General features: G+C 38.2%; 1 protein-coding gene and 1 pseudogene across 4 annotated transcripts in view; both read left to right on the top strand.

Annotated features, from left to right (window-relative positions):
- MFSD14B (major facilitator superfamily domain containing 14B) overlaps positions 1-2,061 on the top strand; it is a 78,431-nt gene extending 76,370 nt beyond the window's left edge. For all 4 annotated transcript variants that reach the window (XM_067744986.1, XM_067744988.1, XM_067744987.1 and 1 more), the window contains exon 12: positions 299-2,061. In XM_067744986.1, coding sequence (XP_067601087.1) covers positions 299-550 — 252 coding nt within the window. In that variant the 3' untranslated portion in view covers positions 551-2,061. The remainder of the gene's footprint in view (positions 1-298) is intronic.
- A 15,926-nt stretch (positions 2,062-17,987) lies between these two features.
- Positions 17,988-18,414, top strand: LOC137227113 (mitochondrial import receptor subunit TOM20 homolog; annotated as a pseudogene).

Below are 18,414 nucleotides of genomic sequence, written 5' to 3'. Positions count from 1 at the left end.
GTTAATGATCTCAGGTCACAGGGCAGGATTAGAGATAAATAACTGTTGTTTACATGTTTGGTTAACCTGTTGGAAAGTTTGGTTAAGCTGTTGGAAAGTGGTGCACAAAGCAGTGATTAGTTGCCCTCCATCATATTCCAGACACCAGGCTCTGTTAGAATTTGCTATGACACTTAATGAACATTTGCTTATGAGAAAATAACTCACTTCTCAGTGGTGTGCTTTTTTGGGGTCGTCCAGGACTAATTTTGATTGGAAAGACTAACCAGATTCTTCATTTGTTTCCCACACCCATCAGGGAGCTGTCATCCCAGGCCCACCGTTTTTATTTGGGGCATGTATAGTTCTTATGTCTTTTCTGGTTGCCTTATTCATCCCTGAATACAGTAAAGGCAGTGGAATTAAAAAACATAACAACAGCATCAGCGGCAGCCTGACCAACACAATAGAACGAGGCAGTGATGAAGACATTGAGCCACTACTGCAGGACAGCAGCATCTGGGAGCTCTCTTCCTTCGAGGAGCCTGGGAATCAGTGCACTGAACTATAAACTGCAGAAACTAGAATTCTGTAGACTCCATCTCTGAGAGCCATGGAGGAGCCACACCACACTGGAGACTTCATGGTGCTGGAGGAGAGATACTAGTGGCATGCTTCAGGGCTGAGTTTGAGAAGTAACCACCTCCATCCCTCGTCTCCCGCCCCTTCCTCCTCCTGTTCCTTTTCTACCATTCTCTTTCTTTCTGTTTATATGTTAGAACAAGTTAAGGTTTGAAATACTTTTCTGCAAATAATATGCAACTCTCAAAGTTATCTGGAGTCCACACTTCGAAACTCAGAAAAAGTCATCTCTGGTAGAAAGGATGACTTTCCTTTAATAACTCCAGAGTAAGAGTGACCATGTCCTTTTCAGTAGAAGGTGCAGGATTATAGTACAACTGCCTTCTCTGGCAAAATTTGAGATAAAGAATCCCATATTTTCTTCCCTCCTGTTTCTCTGAACTGTGCCCGTTTAGCCCATAGGTGTTTATGAGTGGCTGCTCAGTATCGGGGATCTATTGCCTTTGTTCAAAGGTCAAGCAAATAACTAGTCTTACTCTCCTTTCCTTATCTCTACTTCCTATTCTTGGCTAGAATGAAATTCAGCATATACACATCTGGACAGTAATAATATTGATTAGTGATAACCTTTACCAGATGAAGGAAATTTTTTAAATAAATTTAAATCATGAAGAACTAGCAATTCAGATTCCTGGGCCTAATGTTTTGGTTAGATCCAAGGTGATTTTTACAGAAGAAAAACATACATCAGCCATTCTGGCAACATAGAAATTGGAGGGTGCTTGTAAGAAAGTTTTCAACAATGTAAACATTCCTAGGTGAGAATGAGAGTTAGTAACTGGATACCAGTGGAGTTTATATCCAAGTTTAGACTCGTGTAATGCATTCTTACTATATTTGCTCCCACCTACATCTCCTGTGTCTTACTTTTCAGTGTTTTTCATTCATCACACCCCTGCCTTAACTGCTCTATGTAGGCATTTGTTTTCAGTCAGTCTTTATTTTCATCTATGTATCTGCCACTTGAATCTCATGGGAATATGCACAGTAAATTCCTTTCTAAAATACGATGGTTTAAGAAGCTCAGTTTCAAAATAAGTGTCTTGCTAATTTTTCGAGATGTTTTATGGACAAAGAAAACTTTAGATTATATGTGTTTTCCTGCACCAGTAGGTGGACCATTAACTAGGGCCCATCTTTAACACAGCACTCCTTTGAAAGTTTTATAGGTATGAAATATATGTAGATATTCATAAGGAGTTTTAATTTTTTTTGATGGGGTGCTATGTAAATCTTGTATTTATAAATGTAATGAAGGTATTGACAGAAAAAAATATATACAACTTTTATAAAGGATTGTGTACTGACTGAATACATTTAAAAGAAAATATATTTTGAAACCTGTTCTGCTGCGAACAAAGATAACATACCTTTTTACTATGCTGTTGGTTTTTAAGTTAAGCTTCCTAATGCATAATAAATTTGCAATGGATACTTTTATGTCTTTTGTGTTTCTTTACAGCGAACAGTACCATTGATCTTTGCGTTCTCCTTTGGGTGACTTTCAACTGAAATAAGTTTTTAGTCCTTAAGCTAATGAAGAAGATGTGTGTATTTTCAAAATAAGTTTCATTTCAAAATCTCCCTTCAAAAAGTTGTGATCTTCAAAAAGAGATCACAACTTTTTTTTTTTTTTTTTTAAAAGCAGGGATACAAACATACTTGTACACCCATATTTATTAGCAGCATCATTCACAGCAACCAAAAGGTGGAAGCAACCCAAGTGTCCATTGTTGGATGAATGGATAAAGAAAATATGGTATATATTATACATAAATGGAATATTATTTGGCCTTTAAAAGGAACGAAATTCTGACATACACTACAATGTGGATGAACCTTGAAGATATTATGCTAAGTGAAATAAGGCAGTCACAAGATGACAAATACTATATGGTTCAATTTATATGAAATATCTAGTCAAATTCATACAGAAAGTAGAATAGTGGTTGCAGGACTAAGGGGAAAGGGAAGTGGGAAGTTATTATTTAATGGGTAGAGTTTCAGTTTTGCAGGTAAAGTTCTGGAGATGGATGGTGAGGATGGTTACACAACAATGTAAATGTACTTAATGCCACTGAACTACTTAAAAATGGTTTAAATGATCCATTTTATGTTAGGTATATTTTGCCACAATTTTTAAAAGATGCTCTCATGGAGTCTTTGTTCTTTACCACTGCTTATCAAAATTGTAGTTTCGTTTCTTTTTTTTAATTGTAGTTTCTTTACCCAGTATAACAAATGTCATTTTTTAAAATTAGGTAGGTTTTTAAAATTGAGATAAAATTAACCATTTTAACCATTCCAAAGTGTACAATTCAGTGGTTTTTAGTTTATTCACAAGGTTGTACAGCTATTAGCACTATCTAATTCCAGAACATTTCCATCATCCCAAAAGAGAAACCCCATACCCATTAGCAATCACTACCAATTCCCCCTATCCCCATCCCCTGGAAACCAGTAATATACTTTATGTCTATAGATTTGCCTATTTTGGACATTTCATATAAATGGAATCATACAGTATGTGACCTTTTGTGTCTGGCTTCTTTCACATAGCATGTTTTCAAGGTTCATCTATGTTGTAGCATGTGTCAATTTTTATTCCTTTTTAAGGCTGAATATTCCATTGTGTGGCATATACCACATTTTCTTTATTTAGTTAATTGATAATGTATCAATCAAATGTCAGTTGGCATTTAGATTGTTTTCACTTTTAGGTTATTATGAATAATGCTGCTATAAACATTCTTGTCTAAGTTTTTGTGTGAACATGTCCTCCTAGGTGTATGTCAGGGAGTAGAGTTGCTAGGTCATGTAGTAACTATGATTAGCCATCTGAGCAACTGACATAGAGCTGCACATTTTACATTCCCATCAGTAATGTAAGAGGGCTTCAATTTCTCTGTATCCTTGCCAACATTTATTATTTTCTGTTTTGTTGTTGTTTATAGACATCCTAGTGAGTTTAGAGTGGTATCTCACTGTGGTTTTGATTTGCATTTCCCTTATGATGATGATGTTGAGCATCTTTTTGTGCTTATTTGCCATTTATATCTTTTCTTTGGAGAAATGTCTATTCAAGTCCTTTGCCTATTTTTGAATCAAGATGTTTGTTCTCGTTGAGTTGTAAGAGTTCTTTATATATTCTGGACACCAGACTCTTACCAGATGTATGATTTGCAAATATTTTCTCCCATTCTGTGGGTTGGCTTTTCTGTTTCTTTATGGTGTCCTTTGATGCACAAAAGTTTGTGTTAATTAGGTCCGATTTATCAGCTTTTTTTCTTTTTGGTGTTTTGTATGGTGTCATATCTAAGAATCTGTTATCAAATCCAAAGTAATGAATTTATCCATTTGTTTTCTTTTTTCACACATCTTAAAAGTTACCATTTTAACCACTTTAAAAGTACAATTCAGTGTTTTTTAGTATAGTCATAATATTGTTTAGCCATCTGTACTATCTAACTCCAAAATCTTTTTGTGTGCTTGCTGGCCATTTGAATATTCTCTTTGCAGAAATGTGTATTCAAATCCTTTGCCCATTTTTAAAATGGATTATCTTTTGTTGTTGGCTTGTAAGTGATCTTTATATATTCTGGATGTAGACTCTTATCAGATATACTGTTTATAAATACTTTCTCTCATTCTGTGGTTTTTCTTTTTACTTTCTTGATAGTGTCCTCTCATGCACAGATTTTGATAAAGTCCAGTTTATTTATTTTTTTCTTTTGTCAGTTTTGCTTTTGGTGGCATATTTGAGAAACCATTGACTAATCCAAGGTCATGAAGGTTTACAACTATTTTTCCCTTCTAAGTGTTATATAGTTGTATCTCTTACATTTAGGTCTTTAATCCATTTGGGTAATTTTTTGTATATGGTGTGAGATAGAAGTCCTAATTTATCCTTTTTCATGTAGTTATCCAGTGCCCTGTACCATTTGTGGTTGTCTTTTTTTAAAAAAAAAATCTTTATTGGAGTATAATTGCTTTACAATGGTGTGTTAGTTTCTGCTTTATAACAAAGTGAATCAGCTATACATATACATATATCCCCATATCTCCTCCCTCTTGCGTCTCCCTCCCTCCCACCCTCCTTATCCCACCCTCCCTATCCCACCCCTCTAGGTGGACACAAAGCACTGAGCTGATCTCCCTGTGCTATGTAGCTGCTTCCCACTAGCTATTTTACATTTGGTAGTATATATAAGTCCATGCCACTCTCTCACTTCGTCCCAACTTACCCTTACCCCTCCCTGTGTCCTCAAGTCCATTCTCTACGTCTGCGTCTTTATTCCTGTCCTGCCCCTAGGTTCTTAAGAACTTTTTTTTTTTTTAGATTCCATATATATCTGTTAGCATACGGTATTTGTTTTTCTCTTTCTGACTTACTTCACTCTGTATGACAGACTAGGTCCATCCACCTCACTCAATTTCGTTTCTTTTTATAGCCGAGTAATATTCCATTGTATATATGTGCCACATCGTCTGTCGATGGAAACTTAGGTCACTGCCATGACCTGGCTATTGTAAATAGTGCTACAATGAATATTGGGGTGCATATGTCTTTTTGAATTATGGTTTTCTCTGGGTTTATGCCCAGTAGTGGGATTGCTGGCTCATATAGTAATTCTATTTTTTGTTTTTCAAGGAACCTCCATACTGTTCTCCATAGTGGCTGTATCAATTTACATTCCCACCAACAGTGCAAGAGGGTTCCCTTTTCTCCACACCCTCTCCAGCATTCGTTGTTTGTAGATTTTCTGATGATGCCCATTCTAACTAAGTGTGAGGAGGTGATACCTCATTGTAGTTTTGATTTGCATTTCTCTAATGATTAAGGATATTGAGCAGCTTTTCATGTGCTTCTTGGCCATCTGTATGTCTTCTTCAGAGAAATGTCTATTTAGGTCTGCCCATTTTTGGATTGTGTTGTTTGTTTTTTTGATATTGAGCTGTATGAGCTGCTTGAAAATTTTGGAGATTAATCCTTTGTCAGTTGATTCGTTAGTAAATATTTTCTCCCAGTCTGAGGATTGTCTTTTCGTCTTGTTTGTAGTTTCCTTTGCTTTGCAAAAGATTTCAAGTTTCATTAGGTCCCATTTGTTTATTTTTTATTTTATTTCCATTACTCTAGAAAGTGGATCAAACAAGATCTTGCTGTGATGTATGTCAGAATGTTCTTCTTATGTTTTCCTCTAAGAGGTTTATAGTGTCTGGTCTTACACTTAGGTCTCTAATCCATTTTGAGTTTATTTTTGTATATGGTGTTAGGGAGTGTTCTAATTTCATTCTTTTACATATACCTGGCCAGTTTTCCCAGCACTACTTATTGAAGAGACTTTATTTTCTCCACTGTATATCCTTGCCTCCTTTGTCATAGATTAGTTGAACAGAGGTGCGTGGGTTTCTCTCTGGTCTTTCTATCCTGTTCCATTGATCTATATTTCTGTTTTTGTGCCAGTACCACATTGTCTTGATTACTGTAGCTTTGTAGTATAGTCTGAAGTCAGGGAGTCTGATTCCTCCAGTTCCATTTTTTTTCCTCATTACTGCTTTGACTATTCGGGGTCTTTTGTGTTTCCATACAAATTGTGAATTTTTTTCTTCTAGTTCTATGAAAAATACCATTGGTAGTTTGATAGGGATTGCATTCAATCTGTGGATTGCTTTGGGTAGTAGAGTCATTTTCACAATGTTGATTCTTCCGATCCAAGAAACGTGGTATATCTCTCCATCTATTTGTATCATCTTTAATTTCTTTCATCAGTGTCATATAGTTTTCTGCATACAGGTCTTTTGTCTCTTTAGGTAGGTTTATTCCTAGGTATTTTATTCTTTTTGTTGCATTGGTAAATGGGAGTGTTTCCTTAATTTCTCTTTCAGATTTTCCATCATTAGTGTATAGGAATGCAGGAGATTTCTGTGCATTAATTTTGTATCCTGCTACTTTACCAAATTCATTGATTACCTCTAGTAGATTTCTGGTAGCATCTTTAGGACTCTCTATGTATGGTATCATGTCATCTGCAAACAACCACAACTTTACTTCTCCTTTTCTGATTTGTATTCCTTTTATTTCTTTTTCTTCTCTGATTGCTGTGGCTAAAACTTCCAAAACTATTTTGAATTAGAGTGGTGAGAGTGGACAACCTTGTCTTGTTCCTGATCTTAGAGGAAATGGTTTCAATATTGCACCATTGAGAACGATGTTGGCTGTTGGTTTGTAATGTATGGCCTTTATTATGTTGAGGTAAGTTCCCTCTATGCCTACTTTCTGGAGGGTTTTTATCATAAATAGGTGTTGAATTTTGTTGAAAGTTTTTTCTGCATCTATTGAGATGATCGTATGGTTTTTCTGTCTCAATTTGTTAAAATGGTTTATCACATTGATTAATTTGCGTATATTGAAGAATCCTTGCATTCTTAGGATAAACCCCACTGAATCATGGTGTATGGTCCTTTAAATGTGCTGCTAGATTCTGTTTGCTAGTATTTTGTTGAGGAATTTTGCATCTGTGTTCATCAGTGATACTGGCCTGTAGTTTTCTTTCTTTGTGACATCTTTGTCTGGTTTTGGTATCAGGGTGATGGTGGCCTTGTCGAATGAGTTTGGGAGTGTTCCTCCCACTGCTATATTTTGGATGAATTTGAGAAGGATAGGTGTTAGCTCTTCTCTAAATGTTTGATAGAATTTGCCTGTGAAGCCATCTGGTCCTGGGCTTTTGTTTGTTGGAAGATTTTTAATCACAGTTTCAATTTCACTGCTTATGATTCGTCTGTTTATATTTTCTATTTCTTCCTGGTTCAGTCTCGGGAAGTTGTGCTTTTCTAAGAATTTGTCCATTTCTTCCCATGTTGTGGGAAGTTCCCCTCTATTCCTAGTTTGTTGAGTGTTGTTTTTGTTGTTTGTTTTATAATAAAACGATGTTGGATTCTGTCACATGCTTTTTCTGCATTGAGATGATTGTGGGGGTGGTTTCCCTCATTCTATTTTGTAGTGTATTGCATTGGTTGATTTTCACATGTTGATCTACCCTTGCATTACTGGGATAATTCCCACTTGGTCATGTTACACAAACCCTTTAATATGTTGCTGGATTCAATGAAATTTTTTTCTTTTTAAGGATTTTTGCATCTATATTCATAAGAAATATAGGTCTTGTGACGTCTCTGGCTGGCTTTGGTAATGGTGGCCTCATATAAATGAGTTGGGAAATGTTCCCTTTTCTTCTATTTTTTGGAAGAGTTTAAGAAGGATTAGTGTTGATAACTACTTTAAACATTTGTTAGAATGCTACAGTATTAGGGTATCACACACCAGTTATTTAAACAGAGAGTTTAATATAACGAATAGTTAACTATACTGTTAACTAGGCAACCAAAAGAGTGAAATGAGAACTCTGAGGCAGTGGGAAGTGATTCCCAAATTTCAGCATGCATCAGGGTCAGCTGGAGTGCTAAACAGATTCCTGCTCACACCATCTGAGCCACTGACTCAGTAGGTTGGGTGGTGCATGGGAATCTGCATTTCTAACCAGTTCCCAGGAGATGCTGATGTTGCTGATCCTGGCACCACGGTTTGAGAACTGCTGTTTCAAGTATCATGAGGGTAACAACTGTAGTTTCCCCAGGCTGAGGGAACAAAGAGTACAAGTTTGAATTATTAAAACATAGAATCTTAGGGAAGGGTCCCTGTGTGGTTTGATCTCAGATTTCTGAACAGGGATTGCCAAATGGTCAATGGTGGTGTTTCTAGGCCTGGAGGTAAGGTCTGTGGGGGTGGTGTATGGAGCTGGCACAGTGTACCTGGGGTTCTGCTTGTGTTGGGAAAACTGCAAACTGGGTTTAGCAGCTGCTATGGGAAGGAACCACCACTGTCAGGGTAAAGAAATTGTTGGAATGTGGGTGTGAGAAATGAGAACATAAGAAGGAGTAGTCAGTCACTCACTCTTCCTCTTCAGTTTGCAGTTTCCTTCTAGCATCCTTTATTGGCAGAGCTAACAGCCAGCTGGCAAAAGCAGAATGGGTATGCCAGCTAAAGGACAAGTTGGAACTGAGAGACAATAATTGAACCACTGGCACCATCAACATACCTGCTACACCTGTGTGAGCTCCTATGTGGCCACCAACCAACTCCATTTTTCTATTTAATGGCGTGTAACTATCTTATTTGCAATTGATGCACCCACCCTCTCCACAAAATCAGAGACACAAAGTCTTAGCAGTCAGTTATCTGTCACTGGACTATGTAGATTACTCCCCCCAAATCAATCATAGTACCATTTGAAAATTCTCTTACAAAAAGGTATAATTAACCTCCAATAAAACTTGTATAAAATAAGGAGGAAAGAAAAGAAAATGCTTACTCTCTATATATAAACACATACCAGCAAAAGGAAGGAGATGATATATTTAGCTGCTCTGTCCTCTTTTCTGTGACTGGTCACATGGCCTTAGCTAGTATTTATAACTTCTGCTTTTACCCATTCCATATTTCTTTGGCCTTCACTAGCACTTCATCTCGTTGGGGTTTTCTACCTGACCGGTGACCAAGATCTTCATCGCGGAAGGATCTGCATCCTCAGCAGTCGTGCCATTTTTCTTGGTAGCTGTAATTTTCTACTAACCTTTCTACTAAGCATGGAGTACTATGAGACACCTCAGAGAATCCCCTGGGTTCCAGACATAGCTCTCCTTTCCCCATTGTCAGTACAACCCATTTGTCTCCTGCCTCAGTGACATGAGGAAGCCAAGTGGCAGTCTCATCTTCCAGTGCAATAGAGGGGAGAGGGGGACGATGGCGGAAGGGTAAGACGCGGAGATCATCTTCCTCCCCACAGATACATCAGAAATACATCTACACGTGGAACAACTCCTACAGAACACGTACTGAACGCTGGCAGAAGACCTCAGACCTCCCCAAAGGCAAGAAACTCCCCATGTACCTGGGTAGGGCAAAAGAAAAAAGAATAAACAGATAAAAGAATAGGGACGGGACCTGCACCAGTGGGAGGGAGCCGTGAAGGAGGAAATGTTTCCACACACTAGGAAGCCCCTTCAAGCGTGTAGACTGCAGGTGGCGGAGAGGGGGGAGCTTCAGAGCCGCGGAGGAGAGCGCAGCAACAGGGGTGCAGAGGGCAAAATGGAGAGATTTCCGCACAGAGGATCGGTGCCGACCAGCACTCACCAGCCCGAAAGGCTTCTCTGCTCATACCCCGGGGCAGGCAGGACTGGGAGCTGAGGCTCAGGCGTAGGTCCGAGTGCAGGGAGAGGAATGGCGGCATGAACAGAGCCTGAAGGGGTTAGTGCACCACGACTAGCCGGGAGGGAGTCCGGGAAAAAGTCTGGACCTGCCGAAGAGGCAAGAGACTTTTACTTCCCTCTTTGTTTCCTGGTGTGCAAGGAGAGGGGATTAAGAGCGCTGCTTAAAGGAGCTCCAGAGACCCGTGCGAACCACGGCTAACAGCACGGACCCCAGAGACGGGCATGAGACGCTAAGGCTGCTGTGCCACTTGCAGCACAAGTCACTCTCCACACCTCCCTTCCAGGGATCCTGTGCAGCCCACCACTGCTAGGGTCCCGGGATCCAGGAACAACTTCCCTGGGAGAACGCACGGCGCACCTCAGGCTGGTGCAACGTCATGCTGGCCTCTGCCACGGCAGGCTCGCCCCGCACTCTGTACCCCTCCCTCCCCCAAGCCTGAGTGAGCCAGAGCCCCCTAATCAGTGGCTCCTTTAACCCCGTCCTGTCTGAGCGAAGAACAGACGCCCTCTGGTGACCTACATGCAGAGGCAGGGCCAAATCCAAAGCTGAGTCCCAGGAGCTGTGCGAACAAAGAAAAGAAAGGGAAATCTCTCCCAGCAGCCTCAGGAGCAGCAGATTAAATCTCCACAATCAACTTGATGTACCCTGCATCTGTGGAATACCTGAATAGACAACAAATCATCCCAAATTGAGGAGGTGGACTTTGAGAGCAAGATTTATGATTTTTTTCCCCTTTTCCTCTTTTTGTGAGTATGTGTATGCTTCTGTGTGAGATTTTGTCTGTATAGCTTTGCTTTCACCATTTGTCCTAGGGTTCTATCCGTCCATTGTTTTTGTTTTTATTACTTAAAATTTTTTCTTAATAATTATTTTTCCATATTAATAACTTTATTTTACCTTACTTTATTTTATTCTCTTTCTTTCTTCCTTTCTAATTTCTCTCCCTTTTATTCTGAGTCGTGTGGATGAAAGGCTCTTGGTGCTGCAGGCAGAGGCTTGCTGTGCCTCTGAGGTGTGAGAGCCAACTTCAGGACACTGGTCCACAAGAGACCTCCCAGCTCCACGTAATATCAGATGGCAAAAATCTCCCAGAGCTCTCCATCTCAACACCAACACACCCAGCTTCACTCAACGACCAGCAAGCTATAGTGCTGGACACCCTACGCCAAACAACTAGGAAGACAGGAACAAAACCCCACCCATTAGCAGAGAGGCTGTCTAAAATCATAATAAGTCCACAGACACCCCAAAACACACCACCAGACGTGGACCTGCCCACCAGAAAGACAAGATCCAGCCTCATCCACCAGAACACAGGCACTAGTCCCCTCCAACAGGAAGCCTACACAACACACTAAACCAACTTTAGCCACTGGGGACAGACACCAAAAACAATTGGAACTACAAACCTGCAGCGTGCAAAAAGGAGACTCCAAACACAGTAAGATAAGCAAAATGAGAAGACAGAAAAACACACAGCAGATGAAGGAGCAAGATAAAGATGCACCAGACTTAAAAAATAAAGAGGAAATAGGCAGTCTACCTGAAAAAGAATTCAGAATAATGATAGTAAAGATGATCCAAAATCTTGGAAATAGAATAGAGAAAATGCAAGAAACATTTAACAAGGACCTAGAAGAACTAAAGAGGAAACAAGCAACGATGAACAACACAATAAATGAAATTTAAAATACTCTAGATGGGATCAATAGCAGAATAACTGAGGCAGAAGAATGGATAAGTGACCTGGAAGATAAAATAGTGGAAGTAACTACTGCAGAGCAGAATAAAGAAAAAAGAATGAAAAGAACTGAGGACAGTCTCAGAGACCTCTGGGACAACATTAAACGCACCAACATTCGAATTATAGGGGTTCCAGAAGAAGAAGAGAAAAAGAAAGGGACTGAGAAAATATTTGAAGAGATTATAGTTGAAAACTTCCCTAATATGGGAAAGGAAATAGTTAATGAAGTTCAGGAAGCACAGAGAGTCCCATACAGGATAAGTACAAGGAGAAATACGCCAAGACACATATTAAACAAACTGTCAAAAATTAAATACAAAGTAAACATATTAAAAGCAGCAAGGGAAAAATAACAAACAGACAAGGGAATCCCCATCAGGTTAACAGCTGATCTTTCAGCAGAAACTCTGCAAGCCAGAAGGGACTGGCAGGACATATTTAAAGTGATGAAGGAGAAAAACCTACAACCAAGATTACTCTACCCAGCAAGGATATCATTCAGATTTGATGGAGAAATTAAAACCTTTACAGACAAGCAAAAGCTGAGAGAGTTCAGCACCACCAAACCAGCTTTACAACAAATGCTAAAGGAACTTCTCTAGGCAAGAAACACAAGAGAAGGAAAAGACCTACAATAACAAACCCAAAACAATTAAGAAAATGGGAATAGGAACATACATATCGATAATTACCTTAAAAGTAAATGGATTAAATGCTCCCACCAAAAGGCAGATTGGCTGAATGGATACAAAAGCAAGACCCATATATATGCTGTCTACAAGAGACCCACTTCAGAACTAGAGACAGATACAGACTGAAAGTGAGGGGATGGAAAAAATATTCCATGCAAATGGAAACCAAAAGAAACCTGGCGTTGCAATTCTCAGGTCAGACAAAATAGACTTTAAAATAAAGACTATTACAAAAGACAAAGAAGGACACTACATAATGATCAAGGGATTGATCAAAGAAGAAGCTATAACAATTGTAAATATTTATGCACCCAACACAGGAGCACCTCAATATATAAGGCAAATACTAACAGCCATAAAAGGGGAAATCAACAGTAACACATTCATAGTAGGGGACTTTAACACACCACTTTCACCAGTGCAATGGAATCATAGTTGTGTCACCTTGTGGCAGCATTATCCACTTATCTCCCCCTGGCAGCTCTCAGAGTTGCAAAGATGGGTTAATGTTGGTACGTGTGATGGTAAGAGGAGCCAACCCACTTCCTCCCTTGAGTCCTACCTAAATCCTTGTATTCTGGCTCTGAGAGACAATACCCTATATTGTTTCTCATACAAAACTATGGAGTTTGGATTTTATTCTTTTTATGCTTTTTTTTTCTTTCTCAGTTCTTTAAGGCAGAGGGAGTGAGCCTCTTGACTAGATCTCCTTGTCTCTTTCTGGCTTGCTTGTGTTTGAAAGCTTCTTTTTCCTCCTTTCTTTTTATTTTTAATTTTTATGTGTTTGCCTGATCTTCCTTGATGTTGGGCCCAGAAATCTATCTCACAATTCCTCCGATTAGCAGTGCAGCTCCACTGCTGTGGCCTGAGCTATGACCTTCTCTGCAATGACTCTCACATGGCCTCATGTGCCAGCTGGGAATCATTGCACATTTAGGTCTTTGGAATACTGAAATACATGGATATCTAATACTGATTGTTACCATTTTAGTTCCAATAACTTGATTTTATATTTTGGTCATTTGGGGGTAAGAAGAATAAAAAGGCTTACATTAAAGGAACATAACTTGAAAAAAACGTTATGAAAAACCCCATGATATTTGGGGGACCGGGATGAGTGATGTGAAGGTTATTAGACCCTTCGTACTTAAGTATGAATTGTTTCTTTTCAACTCTGTGTGAGATTAACTTCACTAAATTGAGTCATTTAGAATGCTCAAGAATGTGAATGTGTAAAGATAAACGTATTACAAAATATTAACATGCATTAGATGTATTAAAGTACTTTGGTATATTAGCTATTTTGGTTTTGTTTATGGGTTATACATTTAAAGTTGCTTTAACAGTCATGACCATTTTCTTTTTTGAAGCTATTACTTGTCTTAGAAAGAGCATAATGATCATTAGAGTCATTGTGTTCTAAAGTACACTGACCACTAGATGACAGAAGCTAGACAGTGATTTTCAATGTTAGGCCCAATGCAGAGCATTGCTAGGTTCTGTTAGAACCTTTACTAAAATAAATAAATAAATAAATGGAATTTTGTGAAAATGGACATTTTTAAATATCTGCATACCAAAATTCTTGAGCAGTAATATCAAGACACTACAAAGTTGTACTTCTAAATTTTCATTGTTCTTACCTGTGTTTGGCATCAGTCATGATTTCATATTAAATGTATATAGTACATAAAAAGAGTATTAAAAGGAAGAGTGGTAATAACATATAAAGTATGCTCATCTATTTTTTTTTCTGACCATAGTGATTCTAGAAGAAAGCATTGTCCTCTTCTGTCATGTAAGAGTACTTGAATCTTCCATTTTCTCATCTGGCTTTTCTACCAGTGTGGCAAGCTGTGAAAAGTCTACTTAGGGGAGTTCTAAGTCTGGCCAATTGCTGGTTTCAAAACTGTGAGTTTAGGATATCAGCAAAGATAATTACATACCAAAATTTCTTGTGGATTTTCTGTTGTATGCCTATTGCTTTGTAATTATATAAGAATAAAAAAACCTTTTGTCTAAATAGATTTAGAATCTACTTTCCTGCAGTTAAGAAAAGAAATATTCTTTCCCTCAGAGTTTTCAAGTGACCAAAATTCAGCTAATTTATTATAATTTTTTTAAAAATTAGTTTCAATTAGGTTCTCAGATGCCATTTCCTTGAATACTGAATGAATGAATATACTTCATCTTTCAGTTGGATGTGGGTCCAGTGTTCTCAATGAGTGTTATGACCCTTATTCTTGGTGTAGCACTGAGAAGCTCTCATAATTTTGTGGCGGAAAGTGAACAACAACAGCTATTCAAGGAAAAATTAGATTATTCCCATACTAAAGCAGGGGACTAGGGAGAAACTGACTTCAACCCATTGCATTGCCTAGGAAGTATGGGGACCCCAGGGGGGAAATATATATATATAATCTTTGGAGGAGAAAAAAGTCAATTCCCCAATCCCAGAAAGACAAACACTTTCATAATCATTCCACGGAGGCCAACAGGTTGCAAAACCAACTGAATAGCCCTGCAAACATAAATCTCCACCAGACTCCTAAACTCTTTTTTTTTTTTTTTTTTTGCGTTACGCGGGACTGTCACTGTTGTGGCCCCTCCCGTTGCGGAGCACAGGCTCCGTACACGCAGGCTCAGCTGCCATGGCTCACGGGACTAGCTGCTCCGCGGCATGTGGGATCTTTCCGGACCGGGGCATGAACCCATGTCTCCTGCATCGGCAGGCGGACTCTCAACCACTGCACCACCAGGGAAGCCCCAGACTACTTAACTCTCATCAAAGTAAGTGGGCTCCCAAGAAACTACCCAGAATGCTAGAGTGATTCAATCCTTCCCAGGGAACTCATTCAGTTGTTTACTCATTTGACACTGTTATTGAGGGTTCAGTATGTATTACACATTGCTGTAAGGAATAGGGACACAGGATGACTAGGACAGGGACCCTAATAGGAAACAACAACAACAAAACCTCCAGATGTTCTGTCTCTGTGCATCACTCCTGACTGTTCCAATATCTTCTGAAATACCTGTCATTGAACTGACCCAAGCTTAGTTTAATTTTGATGGGTATAGTGAGTGATGATGATGATTACAAAAGTTCCCATTTGGCATTTTGTACATTTAGTCATTATTTCACTTAATCTTCACAGAAGTTCTGTGAAAGTGTTGGAGCAAACAAAGCTGAAATATATTTGTTCCAACACGCTCCTGAACAGCCAGTGGATTAAAGAAGAAATCAAAAGAGAAATCAAAAAACATCTTGAGATAAATAAAATGGAAACACTACCAAAACTTATGGGTTACAGCAAAAGCGCTTCTAGAGGAAAGTTTATAGCTATAAACATACACATCGAGGGGAGAAAAAAATCTCAAGAAAACAACAAAACATCTCAAAGAACTGGAAAAAAATAAGAAATTAAGCTCAAGGTTAGCAGAAGAGAGGAAATAATAAAGATTAGAGTATAAGTAAATGAAATAGAGAACAGAAAAACAATAGAAAATATTAACCATAGTTTTTTCTTTGAAAAGATAAACAAAACTGACAAACGCCTAGCTAGACTAACCAAGGAAAAAAGAGAGGAGACCCAAATCAGATATAAATGAAAAAGGAGACATTACAACTGATACCACAGAAATACAAAAAATCATAAGAGTCTACTCTGAAAAATTATTTGTCAACAAACCGGGCAACCTAGAAAAAAACGGAAATATTCTTAGAAATATACAACTTACCAAGACTGAATCAGAAAGAAATAGAAAGTCTGAATAGGCCAAGTACTAGAAGGATATTGAATCAGAAATCAAAACTCTACCAATGAAGAAAAGCCCAGGACCAGATAACTGGTGAATTTTATCAAACACTTAAAGAATTAACACCAATGCTTCACAAACTCTACCAAAATATCAAAGAGGAGAGAACACTTCCAACACTTCCTTATTTTACAAGGCCAACATCCTGATACCAAAGCCAAATAAGGATACTACTAGAAAAGAAAACTAGAGGTCAATATCCCTGATAAATATAGATGCAAAAAATTTCAACAAGATACCAGCAAACCAAATTCAGCAGCACATTAAAAGGATCATTCACCATGATCAAGTGGGATTTATCCCTGTGACGAAAGGATGTTTCAACATATACAAATCAATGTGATATATAAATAGAATAAAAGATAAAGTCATATGATCATTTCAATAGGCACAGAAAAAGAGCTTGAGAAAATTCAACATCTTTTCATAAAATTTTTTTTAAAAGCTCAAAAAATTGGGTATAGGAAGAATGAACCTCAAGACAACAAAAGCCATATATGACAAGCCCAAACCCACAGCAAACGTTATCCAATGATAAAAGGTTGACAGCTTTTCTTCTAAGGTCAGAAAGAGCACAAGTGTGCCCACTCTCACCACTCCTATTGAACACTGTACTGAAAGTCCTAGCTAGAGCAATCAGAAAAGACAAAAAAAGAACAGACATCCATATTGGAAAGGAAGAAGTAAAACTGTCTTTGCAAATGACATGATCTTAATATAGAAAACCCCAAAGACTCCACCCCCCAAAAAAACTAACAACAAATTCAGTAAAGTTGCAGGATATAAAATCAATGCATAAATTTAGTTGTATTTCTATACAATAGCAACATACTATCTGAAAAAAAGTCCCATTCACAATAGCATCAAAAACAATAAAGTAGTTAGGAACAAATTTTACAAATGAATTGACATCTGCACAATGAAAACTATAAGACTTAGATGAAAGAAACTGAAGAAAACAAAAACAAATGGAAAGCTATCCCATACTCATGGATCAGAAGAATTAATATTGTTAATATCTCCATACTACCTAAAGCAATCTACAAATTTGATGCAATCTCCATCAAAATTCTAAGCCATTTTTCACAATGGTAGGACAAACAATCCTAAAATTTGTATGTAGCCAAAGTAATCTTGAGAAAGAACAAATAGCCAAAGTAATCTTTAGAAAGAACAAAGCTGGAGGCACTATAATTACTGATTTCAAACTATACTACAAAGCTGTTGTAATTTTAAAAAAGCAGTATGATATTAGCATAAAAGATGACACATAGACCAATGGAACAGATTCAAGAGCCCAGAAATAAAGGAGCCAGGAATATACAATGGGGAAATGATAGTCTCTTCAATAAATGGTGTTGGGAAAACTGGATATTCACACGCAAAAGAATGAAACCAGACCCTTCCCTTACACCACTCATAAAATATTACATTAAAGATTTAAATACAAAACATGAAACCATAAAACCCCTAGAAGGAAATGGGAAAGCTCCTTGTTATTAGTCTTGGGAATGAATGTTTTGGGTATGACAACAAAAGCAAAAATCAACAAGTGGGTCTACATCAAACTAAAAAAACCTAAATCTGATTTAAAAACGGGCAGAGGATCTGAATAGACATTTTTTCCAAAGAAGACACACAGATATCTTGGCCAGAAAGTACATGAAAATGTGGTTGACATCACTAATCATCAGGGAAATGCAAATCAAAACCACGATAAGGTTTTTCTCCATGTCCCTCACAGTGGGCAGCAGATCTGAGGGGAGCTATCTGCTGAAGGTTCTGGGCCAATTGCTTTTTTGGGGCCCCACTGCCACCCACCCCACTCCTCCGTGGAGAGAATATGGTGGGCCAGAACAGCACCATCTTGGGTGGAACACTTTTCATCAGGTACTACATTTACTTTGACCTCGAGACAGAGTGACCCCAAATTCAAGAACAGGCTGTGAGAATGAAGAAAGAAACAAAAGCTTGGCAAAGAGAGAGTTGGCTTTCCAAGTTACCTGACCTTAAAGATGCTGAAGCTATTCAGAATTTCTTTTTCCAATAACTATGGCTTGGTGAAGAGTTACTAGCCCAGGGTGAATATTGAGAAGGGTATAGACTACCTGACAAATGCAGTTGCTGTGTGTGGACAGTCATAGCAGTTATTGCAAGTGTTAGGGCTAACAATTCAACAACCAGTGTTCCAGATGCTTTTGACTAAGCTTCCAACAATTAGAGAATTAATTATAAATGCTCAGAGCTTGACTGAAGGTGATGTGGAATGA

The sequence above is a fragment of the Pseudorca crassidens genome, chromosome 7, assembly GCF_039906515.1.
Source record: "Pseudorca crassidens isolate mPseCra1 chromosome 7, mPseCra1.hap1, whole genome shotgun sequence".
NCBI lineage: Eukaryota > Metazoa > Chordata > Mammalia > Artiodactyla > Delphinidae > Pseudorca > Pseudorca crassidens.
Note: the sequence above shows the minus strand (reverse complement) of the source record. Positions and strands in the feature narration are given on the sequence as shown.